Source organism: Ciconia boyciana, chromosome 1, assembly GCF_034638445.1.
Source record: "Ciconia boyciana chromosome 1, ASM3463844v1, whole genome shotgun sequence".
In the NCBI taxonomy this organism is placed as follows: domain Eukaryota; kingdom Metazoa; phylum Chordata; class Aves; order Ciconiiformes; family Ciconiidae; genus Ciconia; species Ciconia boyciana.
This window is the reverse complement of record NC_132934.1, coordinates 116667065-116681127: the sequence shown is the minus strand read 5'-3', so window position 1 is coordinate 116681127 and position 14063 is coordinate 116667065. Positions and strand designations below refer to the sequence as shown.

Below are 14063 nucleotides of genomic sequence, written 5' to 3'. Positions count from 1 at the left end.
AAATATTGCCAGGCTAGAGAGCCACAGCAAGCTCTCAGAAGGCAAGATAGTACAAATACATAATTAGTCTGCGGAGGAACAGGGCAAAATAGAGGAACACTGCTCTTTTTAACAGGAAATTAAAAATGACAGTCTGGAAAAACCCAAATGCCTTCTCTGCTTCCATGAGATGAGGGAAGGTTTAGGGCTAAACACCACATGCACCTGCAACTGTGTACGAGCTGGGCTGCACCCGGCCAGGAGGGCGATGGAGGGACTCTGCAGCCACTCTCCCACTTCCATGCTGCACGTGGAGCTGTGGGTGGTATTACCAGGTGGGTGGCACTGGGACGTCTGACAAGGGTCCCTCCCCCAGATGCCCATCTTGCCTCCCCCATACACAGACCTGGACACGGACACAGCACATCAAGTGGCCATCTAGTTCCTGTGAATTTCTGTGGGATGCAGTCTTCCAAGTGCTTTCATTGCTTTGGGAAACGTTTTTGCATTTGTAAGTCTGTGCTGCTTTTTGAAGAGAGCTTTGAGACTGCCCTCAAAAGTTTGCCATCCCTGTGAACAGCAAGTGCAGCTGAAGGGCATTCTCCAGAGTTTCTAGCACCTTGCAGGTGTCATGATGCTTGAGAGCTGAATGTGCTACTGCTGAGGCCTGGGATGGCTGCCTGTAGTACCTCCACAGGATCACTCTATGTTCACAGTAGGATTTCAAGAGTGCTCTTCAACTATTTAGGTACTACAGCAACCAACAAACCACCTTCCTAACCAAAACCTTCCGGGTGTCCCAGACAATTCAAAGTACATAGGCTGAATTTCCACCTCAGCCACAGTGACAGGACACCTAGGTCTGCTATGTGACACACAGGCAGGAATTAACACTGACACCAAACAGCTTACTGCTTTTCTGCAGAAAAATACAGGGCTTCCATCTGCAGACCTGATCAACGAGCACCCTGCATGAGTGAGCACTAACTTCACATGCACACAATGGGATTTTTTGTGTATAAGTTAAAACAACCTACGTACATTTTGTGGGAGGCTATGTAATTGGCTGAAAATTTCACCTCAACAGTATATTGCTATTTTGATAGACTTAATTTCAGTTAATGGGTTCAGAAGCTGTTTTTCTCTACCCAACGAAATGTAAACATAGCTAATGAGATATTAGGCAGAGTCAAATATAAACTGATAGGTATTGATGTTTCATGTCCTCTTGTTTTGTTAGGGACTGCTTGAAGTCCTTTACTTGTTTCATAAATGCTAATCCACCTGGGACCTCAAAGTGAGCAGTGACTTCTTCTGAGAGGCACCATCACCCACATGTGACAGAAGGGGTGCCATGGCCAAGTGGCTGAGCAGCAACACAAGGGTGCCGTAGGATGGCTACAAAAAGCAGCCAGGTCTCCCAACTCCCACAGTACCTTATGTCCAAATCTCAGTTATGTGCAACTCAGGCTCTTACAACACCCCTCTCTTCATAGTACTCGACTTTTTTTGAGTAGCACATGAAACAACATACCCATCACATAACTTGTTTTCTCTCTTTAAGCAGGGGAAGATTCACACATGCAGAGTAACATTTATTTTGGCAGGGTCTGCTTTGCTAATTATTTATATTTGAAATGACTACATTTCTACTTTGCCGAAAAAACCCAGTGAGTTCTGCAAATGAACCGTGTAACAGTTCAGGTAACAGTTCATGGTCAAAGAAGGCATGGTATTACACATGCATTTAGTAGCAGGGATACTCACACTGCCAAGAGCTGCTTGAAGCCTATGACCTGTGCAGTCAGACAGCGCAAAACAGCAGCAGAAAGCTTACATCTCACTGCCAGGCACCTGCAGCCATCCAGTCAAAGAGCTACGGAGACCTGGTTTCCACACACACAAAAAAAGAAGCATGCAGTCTGGATAACAGTTGTGCTTCGTTCCAGCTAAGACCCTGTTCTGGATCATCAGTAAGCCAGGACTCCAGCACTTACACTGCAGCCTCCCCGAGGCCAGTTTGGACACAGGCAGCCAGCCCACCCCTAGTGCTCCTTGCAGTCTTTCCTCCTTTCACAGCTCATAGTCTTTCATCTCCTGCCAGCGGTCAAGTATTTGACATTGGCATACAGTTGACACCAGACATATTTTCCAACTGCTTTCCCTTCCCAGACTGTTGATTGCAGTCTTAAGGCTTCGTGAGGCCCAGGAGCCCTTTCAGTTGCCTAGGGGCTTCGCACTCTGACATGGATCTTCAAAGACTGGGCTGGGGTTTCATATGGCTTAATGGGGTCTTGACTCACAAAAACTATCACCAGAGCCAGGGGATGAACCGTCCTCTGCAACAATCCTTCTGCATGCAACATAGAAAATAATCTGGTTGTTAGGGGCCATGGTGCAGTATGCATGTATGTGTATGTGTGTGTGTATATATATATATGTAATGATCTTCCTACCAAGAAATATCTGATAGAAAAGCAAATGAAGTATATTTTCAAGTTGTTCTCACACTTAGTTTTCTGACTGAAACTGGACTCATGGGCTGGGGAAGTTTGGATGCAAGCTGGTGCTCTCCACTACAATGCTTACTGCTTTTAGAGAGAGCAAAGCAAAAGGTCTGGAAGTAAATCCCAAAAATAAATCAGTGATAAAAAAAAGGTAGTGGGAAGGCAGCTGTGGGCAACAGCAGGTGAAAGGGACAGAAGGTCATGAAGGGTCAGTGACTGGCTGTTGGTGTGACGAACTGATGTCATCAAACCCCTGGCTGACCCTGATAAAAAGTTTATTCAAAGAGCAGGGCTATAGGGAGGCTGGATCCCAACCCTGTGAGAGCACCACAGGCACAAGTCCAGGGATTTTAGGCAGCACTACTCCATGCACAGCAGGCCAGACAAACCACTCTAGTTTCTGCTCCAATTTAGATGGGCCCCATGATTTGCACAAAAATATGCTGACAGCCTTGGGAAACTGCCTGGATGAATTGCAGCCACTGTATATCTTCCTCCTGCAATCTCCTACATGTAAAGTCAGTGTGCCATCCCTTCAAACTTGGCTACATGGAAGAGCTGTATTGTTTTAACATGACTAGTTTAGAGCAATATCCCTGATGATAAAGTTATACTGGGATAAAAAGGTTCATGTTGGGATGGCTTACCACAAATGAGTATGGGAAGTTAATTATGCTGGAGAATAGTACAACTCGGTCTCCATGAAGGATATAAATACCATCATTTGGGGAGGAAGGGCAAGCAGAAGTACAAAAAACATAGGTGATAAAGCTATTTCAGTGGGAAATCATCTTTAGACCAGGCCTTAACATGTAGCACAAAATCTCAGCTGGAATAGAAAAAAGTTCTAGAAACTGCTTTTAGGTTATTCTCCTTAAAGAAAAACACACAGGATGCCTGTTCAATGGTTGCCTTCTGAATGCAGGGGCATATCAGATCCTTATTACTGAATAAGGAAATAAAGAGTTTGTGGAGTAACAAGTTCCTGCACTTTGTTCTTGAATCTGTGCCCCTCATGTACTACGAGATCAAAGTGATCTTTTATCCTGCGACTTATCGTTTGCCCAAGATATTTACTGCCATTCCACAAACACAGTTTCAGCAAAGATAAATTATATTAGCCTCATTTACCCCTTCTTAGTGCGTACATAAGTGCCATCTTCTGGCCACAACAAGGACTGTAAGAGAAGTGGTAAAATAAATAAACAGTTTTAAACTTAAGGATAAAGCCTGTGAAAAACTATTTGCTCTAGAGATGGTACTGGACAAAGAACAAGTGCCAACAGATTTAATGTGAGAAATTTCATTTGGAAGGTGAAAGCTTCTTCCTAAAGCGCAGAGCCGTCACATTGGCAAACATCCTTCTAATGTTGGTAGAGTAGGGAAGGATAAACACAAAGCTCTGCTTTTAGGTACATCTTAATCAGGTAACGTCATTCGTCTGAGTTGGAAGCAACTGCAGCCAGTGGCCCAGAAAGTCCTTCTTATCCTGTGCTCCCAAGATCAACATGCTGAAACCTGAAAAGTTAAACAGATGCCAAAAATGAGGATTGTGCCACTGGTACTTAATAGTACCAAGGAAAAGTATTCAAATCCCTCTTAGGGCACTTCAGTAGAATTTCAGAGAGCCTGACATTCGTTGCCCCTGTACTGTGTTGTTGGGCTGCAGCAGCAACACAGAACCCTACTGAAAATATGCACCTGAATCAAGTGAATCTCAGCAACCTGTCCACTCATCTCCCATGAAGACTGAGATGCCTACCTATTGCCATATTTCGTAAACTTAGGCCTAAGAATTGTTGTCTCTTGCACAGGATTTCTCCTTCCTCAAGTATAATCTGACTAGAAATTTTTACCAGTACATTGCAAAACCAAAAATGCTTAAAAAAGTTAGTTACATATTCCTTCTTAGTCTTAAATACTTGGTAGTTACATCCCATAGTAAATCAAGTATCACTGTTAGTACCCAGAATTTTATTGCACCCCATGACACCGAGCTACCTTAAAATCCCATCTTCTGAAGTAGTGACTACATGATGACTACATGAACATCTTCATGTTAAAAAAAACCAAACTTCTCATCCACATGAGGAAGAAACACCAAAAAAGCTAACTTCCAAAAGCTAGAAAACAAATAATTACAAAACACATCTACTGTTTTTGGTGATTTTTAAGTCTCACTCATTACAGGGGAGGAAAAAAGGACTGAACATGTTTTTATAGACAATATAAAATAAGGCACTTTAACAGAGGTTCAACAGAATGGGTTCCTGTAAACACAGATTATACACAAATAGAAATCACTTTAAAATCCAGAACCCCTTTTCCCTAGATAATATGAGGAGGGAAGGAGAGAGGGTAAAAGGAACAATAGGGAGCTATTTACTGTTTCTGTGCAAGATGTTTGGCACAAACTCTTTTGAGACCTAAAGGGAGCTTGATGGGTTTTGTGATAATCATGAAGGACAAAGCCCCCAGTGCTTCTGACCTACTGATGCCAGCAGGAGGTTAAGTACAGAGTAAAGGAACTGAGTACAAAGTACAGAGTAACGGAACTGAGGCCTGCAATAACATACCACCGAAACCCACTGAAATCTGCGGAAGATTTCTCAGTGAAATTCAGAAGCACAGAACTTAAATAAGGACATCAAGGTTTGATCCTATTTAGAACTGATTTTGCTAAATAGGTATCAGTGCTATAAGAGGTAAACGTTCCCAGGTTTTACTCACAAGAAACACAGTAAGCTGAAAGCTGGTTTCATAAAGACAGTGTTTTCTGCTTCTGTTGACTATGTAATCTGATTTTTCTTCTCCTAAATAAACAAGCAAACCCAAAAAAGAAGAAACATAATTCCTATCCAGTTGGACACAAACAGTTTTTTGCTTCTTCTCACCTCACTTATGGAAAGCATGGCAAAACCCCTTTGAAGTCAAATTTCACTTAATCCAAAATTAAATACTTTGTTTTAAAATACCTAACAAGAAAGGGGATAAAGAATTAGGACCACAAAGTTACCAGAAAGAGGCAGACGTTTTGCAAGTGGTGAACAGTTTCACATTTCTAAAATTTTTATTGCTATTGGCTTACACACATGCCTAGAAGTTAACTCAAACTCAGAATGGTGGCCTAGAAGTTAACTCAAACTCAGAATGGTGGCTGCCTTAGAGTTACAGGCTTTTTTTTTTTTTCAAATAAATGATTCACTAAAAATGTCATTTGTGATTGCTAATTAAAAAAACTTGCTTCCTGTTGTGCAGGTTTTCTAAAGCACTGAATAATTAATTTTAATGTGACAATGTGAACACATTTGTGTTCTTATGAACCCCATATTATGCTGAACAGACTATTAAACATCACATATAATATGCATTTCTGTATCTGCTTCCTTGCTCTGTGTCCTAAATTCCATATGTTCACATCATCTCTTAAGGCCCAGTTAAACACTGAGTTTTTCAAAAGAATTAGTCTTTGTTTAATGGCTGTTAGCTCTCAGCAGTCTCTGTGCCTCTGATGGACAGCAGAAACAGCAGTATTACCAGAGAAGGAAGTAATTTCTGACACACTTTGATCTTAGTCTTGCACCTACAATAAAACCTTGTCTAGTCTCATAATCTTGCCAGCCTCCACATCAGACCAGAAGAGGCCAGTGAGATAACTATGGAGGAGCAAAGTGGGAAGTCTGTTCTCATGTGTCTACCAGCAAAAGCAAGTCTAGATTGCACAGAGAACCTAAACGGCAGTTTGTCTTCTACCAAGTTAATATTCTACCCCACAGGCTTTCAAGTGTAAAACCTCCATTCACTAACAAGGATCTGCAAAGTGAGCTCATTATTATTATCTTGCTGTATGATTTGGAATATCTGTAAGTACTGGGGTAATATTCCAGATCCACTGGAGGCAGGGGATTAGTGGGCAGTCCCATTACCATACAGTTATCCAAGATATTTTGTTAAAGGCAGAGGTTTCCTCCTGTCTGCAAAATATTAAAATAGTTACACTAAGCATCAGATATAGACAAGCCACACCCCTCAGTGGTGAGATCCATCAACAGCAGCTTTAGATATTGTCTCATCAGCAGTAGAAAAAAAAGTATTTTTTTAACACTACAGCCAAGTCTATGGTAGTAAAATTATGGCAAAGCATAAAGATCTAAATGCTCACAACAGACAAAATCCATTAATTCCCACTGCTCCAACTTGCCTCAATATGTAGTTCAAAAGTAACTCCCTGGCCAGAAAGAATTATTTTACACTGTGTTCAAATCTTGGCATTCATTGAGAATACAAGAGCAAGCCCCACAGCTAGAATATCTTAAGTGTCCACAGCTAGAATATCTTAAGTGCAAGCATCAGATCCAGCTGTCTGCATCAGAAGGATGCCTGCAGAATGACCTTATTTTACTTTGGTCACTTGTATCACACTAACAGTGCAAAGGAAGAGTCAACCTCTGAGGTGACGAGCTGTTAAACTTTACAAGGTTTTCTAGGTTAGAATCCAGGACCTTAAACTATACCTGTGTACTTATGGTGGAACTTAATCAAATTGAAAGACAGCTCTGTCCAAAGCTTCTGCACACTGATTCACTCCACTAAGCAAGCAGGCAGGCATAACACTCCCTGTCCTATGAAGTTTCCAAAAGGCTTTCAAAGCACAGTTCCACTACAGTCTGCTTGTCAGTTAATACTTTACAAACAGTAGAAGAACATATCAGCATCCATAAGCATCACTTTAACTCTCAAGTACAGAATCACGGTGCCAGGCCTACAAGTTTAATCCTGCCAGAGTACAGTGAGGGAAAGAAACTTCCCTCAAAGGCCTATTAACTTCAGGGATCTGATTTTAGTGGGGCCTGTATTTGATGCCAACATTTAGAGAACAATAATTAAATCCCTCTCCATGGTGTGAGGTAGATCTATCCAGAGTGCCAATCACATTGCAAATACTTATAAATCATGATAAACATATACAGTATTATTTTAATAAATAACAAAGCCACAGCAATATATTCAACACTGCAGGAAAACCAGTTTTGTCTTTCTACAGAACACAGGATTCCAGGAAATTCAAGTCAAAAACCAAAGTTGCTCCATAAGTTAAATTACACCAGTAAATTAGAGTGATAATGTGCAAGTGATAACTAATCCTTATCGAGTGAGTCAGAGAAACACTGATAGGCAGACACAAATAATCAAAGAACAGGGAATATGACATTTTTATGGATGATTGTTGTCAATCATTTTCTTTGTCAATAATGATGCACAATGCTAATAATAATTTAGGAGACTGAGCAAAGTTTAGGATTCTTAACATCTTCAAAGATCAAGACAATGTTACTGCAAGAAAAAATGACAGACATATCATTATGTAAAACTTTAAATGTTTAAACTAACTGAATTTCAGTTAAAGTTGTTTTTCATTATGTACAAAATGACAAGGACTATACTGAATTCAAAAACATTTCAGATTTCAACAAGCTTGAATAAGACTTGCACATGTATTTCATCAGCTGGTACAAAGACAAAAAGAATCATTACATCAAGTAACCATAATTTGTTCTCAACAACAATTTCCATACATTGGTGTGCCCATTTATTGCCCATCTGTCAGGAACAAAAGTAAGCAAGCTGAACAAAATAAACCCATGCACCAACACAAGTTACAACTGTTAAACATAAGACATATGGAATAATATGGAACAAATATATTTTAAAATATATATTATATGAACAATAACAATGATATTAAATGCTCTGAGCCACACTGGATTGCACGGTCTTTGAGGCAGGGACCATCCTTTATATAGTACAAATATATAAGACAACGCTGGGCATTGTACACCATTATTTATACAATGCCTAATGTTGTTATAGAAGCAACTTTAATAAACCTGCTGTGAGCTCAAGTACCTGCAAATGTAAAATTGACAAAAGCATAATGAAAAGAACATGCTTTTCATTAAGAAATTATATGATTGTCTCCTCTGTCTATAGGTAGTCATAATAGAATATAAGCAATGGCAAATTTTACTTCAAAATTACTAAGCATATTACCTTGATGAAGCAGATCTGCTTTGAACAGCAAAGCTATAGCCTAGTAAAACCCAGACTTGCATTTTACTAAAGTCTAAAGGTGCAGTAATTAACCTATTTCACCCTAATCCAACCCCAAAATCCTAACACATTCAGCCCCTGAGTAATCAGAATTCAATTCTCAATGAACAAAAGTTGCCAGGGACAATTCTACAGACCGTAAGGATGTGTCTATAATGCAGGCAGAACCAGGACCATATTACAGCACAGACACAACCACACCAGATTTTAGCTTGGTAGGAGAATGGGGACAGAGCTTAGCACAGCAAAGTAAGCACTAACACAGCTAGCCCATCAAGCATCAAGGCACTGCAGCTACCAGCACTTGTACTAGACAATTGTGAAACACACCCAGGTACACCTACATTATTTTCCCCCCCTGCAGGTTACATAAAATCCAATTATGCACAAAGTCCGATTACAAACATGCTACAAAAGCAGATTTTTTAAAAAATAAGATTAATAATAAAACAATACCTAATACATAAATAGCAATGAGGAAAACAAAGTATTTAACACTGAGTTTTTAGAGAAGTCACCTCTAGAACCTGTAGTGACACCCTCTGGAAGGCAAATATATATTATAAAAACTTAAAAGGTTTAATAGGCAAAAGAACTCCCAAATTTAATGCAAATTTCCAGAACCACTAGCAGCCTTTACTGTCCTGGGAAGGTTTTGTTTTTCTATACTCTGTATAAGCTACCAATGGTGTGTTGAGAGCTGCATTTGTATTATCAAGTATGTACTGAAAGGAATATAATATCAGGTATTCAACATTATAGAAACAGCTGTCACCATTTAACACCTAGGTTTCAAGCCTGAAAATTAATTACCAATGCAGGAAGTCTACTCTCACTTTCTCTCCCTAAACCACAAGCCCTCAAATAAATCAATTCTTACTTCTCAGAAAGCTTTTTAGCTGCTGCAAGAACTGGACAAAGATAATTTGCATTTTTTCAGCCTCTCACCATATACTCCAGTTCTACCTTTGCCGTTCATATTTTTCAGGTGGCAGAACAAACAACCTTTTGTGAATTTTTGGACAGTGACATGAACAGTAGTAAAAGCTACATAGAAGTAACTTACCATGTTGAAACTGCCAAAAACCACAAAAAGCAACCACACTGACACTAGATGGGCAATATTATCTTTTTTTCACTCCACTCTTCTCTAGCTTGGCAGCTTTCTTTTTTAAAGAACTGTGAAATCTACATTTTTTTCCTGACAAAAGATCAGCCTATAGAAATTCATGACATCTGGAAGAGCTTTCCATTTGCCACTAGACCCTATTTTAAAAATTCCTCTGAACATCAGCCATATAACTGTACACAAAATCCTCCTTATGCGTTTCATAATCTGTGTAGAACAAGAGTTCCCGTTATTCTGTCAACTCTGAATTTCAAAATACTTGCTTTTAAAGAGGGCTAATTGCTGGACAGCCATGACAGAGAGAAGAGATTCCTGAAAGTAATCTGCAATTGATTAACAACTCGAACACAACACACAGTTTAATAACAGAATGCAAAATAAAGTCAAATACACTTTCTGCGAGATTTCTGTAACACTCTGAGTTTCCTCTTTCCAATTTACTCCCTTGCTGATGTACTGGACTAGCGTTAAATAATAAAATTTTAAGTTCAACACTAACATTTTGAACGTACCATATCATACTGCACTCTGTAAACCTCAAATCACTATGATTTGACACCGATACCAACACATTACTACAGCACTTGACTAACGTGCTCTTTAATAGAAGCCAATAGCCCGCTAATGTCCTTGAAACTACACTTTGAAGTATACCTGCAGCTTTCTCATTAACATTAGCTGCCATTGTTAGCGTGAATGTAGTCATTGATTAACTATCATCTTTACTCGTGCAAAACACTGGACTTTAGGAACAGCCTTTCAGTTTTGCTGTTTTATATTTAAGCAAGCAACGCGGCTTCTTCCACCGTGACGGTACTGGCCACGCTAGGTATCAAACACACTCCAGTGCCGGTCCTTCTATTCAGAGCGGGGTTTCGCGTGCTCCGTGCCACCTACGAAACACGATCACAGGGGTTAAAAAAACAGCAATTTTTAAGTGTGAACACGGAAGCAGCTGCCGCTTTCCCCCCAGACCCCGCGGCTGCTCGGCCCAAATGCGCACGCTGCGCTGCCCCGCCCAGGGAACCCAGCCGAGCCGAGCCAGGGCAGGCCTAACTCATCCGACCCCGACAACGCCACAGGAGTGGCGGCCTCCCCGGGGTAGGACGAGCCGCGGAGCCTCCTGGCTCTCTCCACAGCCCACGCACCGGCTGGGGGAAAAGGCAGCCGGGGCCAGCAGCGAGCCGGGCAGTGGCGGCGGGGGCGGCTTTATGCCCGCCATTTCCCCTCCCCGGGGGCGGGGCCGGCGCTGACATGGCGGGGCCCGGGGAGTAACCCGGCCCCGGGTCACGTGGTGCCCTCGCCGCGCCGCGCGCGCGCTCCCCCCTCCCTCTCCTCCCCCCTCCCCCCCCCCTCCTGTGGGTGGCGCGGGGCCGGGAGGCCTGCACGATCCCAGGGTGCTGCGCGCGGCGTGGGCTCCGCCATCCCGCTGGGAGAGACGGTCTGTGCCGGGGCCCTGCCAGCGAGACGCCGCACCGACGGAGCGAGCGAGGGAGGAGAGGGGAGAGCGCGAGCCCCGCCGCCGCCAAACGGCCATGTCCGCGCGCAGCCCCTGAGCGGGACCGAGCTGCCCCTCCTCCCCCTCCCCTCCTTCCCTCCCCCGCGCGGGCGCCCGCCCGCAGCAGCCGCCGCCAACATGGAGGCCGTGAACGCCTTCAACCAGGAGGTGGGAGCCGGGGAGCGGGGGGGAGGGGAGCGCGGGGCGGGGGGCCGCGGCGGGGCAGGGGGGGTCACGGTGGCCGCCATCGCCCCCCCCCAGCCCGCGCTCGGCTTCCGGCTCTGGGCCGCGCGGCCCCGGTGCGGCGCCGCCAGAGGCCTGCGCTGGGGAGGGCCCGGGCAGCGCTCGGCCTGGCTCGGCCCGGGGCCTCCCGCCGGCCCGAGGGGCGGGGGGAGGAGATCAGGTCTCCTGAGTAAAATGGAGGCGAGCGGGGTCAGGCCCGCCGCCTCCGCGGCCGTTGCAACGGCCTGGAGCGTTCCCCGAGCGACGCCGCAGCCCAGGTTCCCGCACGGGCCGGGGCGGGGGGGCAGGTCGCTGAGGGGATCTTCGGGGCCCCCTCTCTGCCCCCCACCAGTTTCCTCCTCGCCCCGCTGGAGAACGGCCGAGCCGGGATCTCTGTTACAAGGCGTTCCCGCTGCGTGCGTGTTGTTAAGGAGGGGGAAGCCGCGTTTTAGGGCGCGAGGCACTTTTATTTCCTCGCAGTGGTTTGGCGAGAGACTTGCCATGTGAACAGGCGGCAAATAGGATAGGCTGGAGGTTGAATAGAGAGAGGGAAAACTGCGAGGGGGCTTATCTCTGTGTAGAAACGATGCCTGGGGATGGGAATAAGGGATCGACCCCAACAGTAGGGACGTGGGAGGTAGGTTGGAACGCGTAAGGCGTTCCGTCTCCTTTCGTGGTACACAGGTCACTGTCTTCTGATTATGATTTTTTTTTTTTATTCCATAGTTAGCCAGTTGGAATTGGAAACAAAATGGACTGCGGTTGTTTTTTGCATAATATGTAACAAAATACTTTAGCCTCTACTTTTTATAAAGTTTTTGACACATGACTTAAAATGATTCTTAGATTAGATGATGCTCCTGCCTCAGTTTGACAATTTGACTTTTGCAGATCCTGTATGGACATGCATATTCCTGTTGCAGATAATCAGTTAAAGCTAAGCCACAACCTATTCCAGAATGCTTAATACATTTTGAAGGTTAGGTTGCTGTGTGTGTTTGCTGAACAGAAACAGGAAAAATGGCAGACTACTCTCATGTGATGAAGTCATGCTGTGTAAAGTTCACTCTCTGCAACTGCTTGTCATACACACACACACAACTGAAGATCTGCTCATCCTTAACAAAATTGTAGAAGTACAAAGTGAAAATTAGATAGCATATGCCTCCTGTTAACGGCATTATTTTCATTTATTTGCCCATGGTAGGGGTGTATTTTGCTGTTTAGAACCAGTGGCATGGAAGGGTACAAAGCAGCCTTCCCAAATACGTTAAAATAGAATGGCACACATGTGGCATTTTCTGTTTTTGTGTAAACAGAGAACAGAAATATTCTTACTTGCCTAAATATAAACAGAAGTTCTAGCAGATGATTGCTTTCACTTCATTCATTTCAACATGTTGCTACCTGATAAAACCTAATTGTACTGACAGCGCTTAGTGTTTCTCAAATAATAAAACCCACTTCTTTTGCTGATCTGGTGGTGAAAGTATGCGTGCCTTTAGAGTGAAAGCAGTGTTTCTTGGTATTCTGTGACTAATCTCCGTTTTAGAGATGGGCATGTTTTATTTCATACCTCTTCCTCTCAGATGTAGTAAAAGCGTGATGCTTTTCTTTGATACAATCAGAAATACTGAGTGAAATTCTGATGGCTGGCTGCTGAAAGGTACCACTGGATTTCATTTGAACATCAGTTATGGGATGTTTAGCAAGAAAGCTATACTTGCTAAAATCCCTGTTCTGCAATCATTTGTACGTATGACTAGTTCCATAGGACTACTTATGTGTGAAGCTGGCATGTTAATAAATTCAGGGTTTGTGTAATTACTGTCCTGTTCTCAGAAGGTGCATTTATGATATTAGCTAAGAACATAAAGTCCAGTTCTTAAACTGTTCTCTTAACTTTGCAGCATGTGTTGCCTGAAGCTGTATGTGCAAAACAATACATACTAAAATAAACTGTGAAACATCTCAAACTTTTTTGAGGAGGGTAAGATTTACAGTCAGATATTGTTCCATTTCTGGGCTTTCTCAGTGAAAGCGGAGAAAGTGAAAGAACTGTTTAACAAAAGGTCTCAACGTCATTCACAGAATGGTGGGAATAGCGCAGGCTAGTGAGTGTGTGAGCACTCATTTTGTCTGTAAGACTGTCTTATGCATAGACGTGAGGACTACAGAGGTACCAGTCTCTGTTCACTGAACAGTTAATTATTTTATTGAGAGTGGAATAGTTTCAACAGCGAAGATTGGGGTATCTACAGAATACCCTGGAGGTCAAGAATTCCTGAACTTGCTGGCTGTACAATACCATTGTAGACAGAGAATTGCGGTTTTATAATGGCAACTACAGCAGCCATGACTTTTGTGCGGGACTTCCCATGTATGCTAGGGGTCATGTGCTTCCGGCTTTACTGTCTCTTCTTCTGTGGAGGTGGCAGCTGTCAGCTTTTTGCCAGTCTACATGAAGGAGGAGATGCCACTTATTGCTTTAGGTGATATGATCATTTGGGATTTTTTGGGGTGGGTTTGGTGATTACAGCAATTTATTGAATGGTGGGAGGTCCAAGTTCAAATCATGGCTGTAAATGAGGCATCCTCTAAGCTATTAGGTTGATAC

At 43.1% G+C, this 14063-nt stretch overlaps 1 protein-coding gene and 1 long non-coding RNA gene across 6 annotated transcripts in view; one reads left to right on the top strand and one right to left on the bottom strand.

Moving 5' to 3' along the window:
- Window positions 1–3759: 3759 nt before the first annotated feature.
- Window positions 3760–10978, bottom strand: LOC140643460 (uncharacterized). 2 transcript variants are annotated; one of them, XR_012039585.1, is made up of 3 exons: window positions 5645–10974; window positions 5217–5613; window positions 3760–4004 (listed from the first exon to the last, which is right to left on the bottom strand). It is a non-coding gene; the product is annotated as an uncharacterized lncRNA (long non-coding RNA). The 2 variants fall into 2 exon arrangements; XR_012039584.1 differs by lacking the exon at window positions 3760–4004 and having other exon boundaries at window positions 4349–5613; window positions 5645–10619; window positions 10875–10978.
- A 158-nt stretch (window positions 10979–11136) lies between these two features.
- The window catches only part of SCAF4 (SR-related CTD associated factor 4), a 47805-nt gene continuing 44878 nt past the window's right edge, over window positions 11137–14063 (top strand). For 2 of the 4 annotated variants that reach the window (XM_072845217.1, XM_072845187.1), the window contains exon 1: window positions 11138–11392. In XM_072845217.1, coding sequence (XP_072701318.1) covers window positions 11363–11392 — 30 coding nt within the window. In that variant the 5' untranslated portion in view covers window positions 11138–11362. Of the gene's footprint in view, window positions 11393–14063 lie in introns of all 4 variants that reach the window. The other 2 variants (XM_072845198.1, XM_072845207.1) reach the window with 2 other exon arrangements.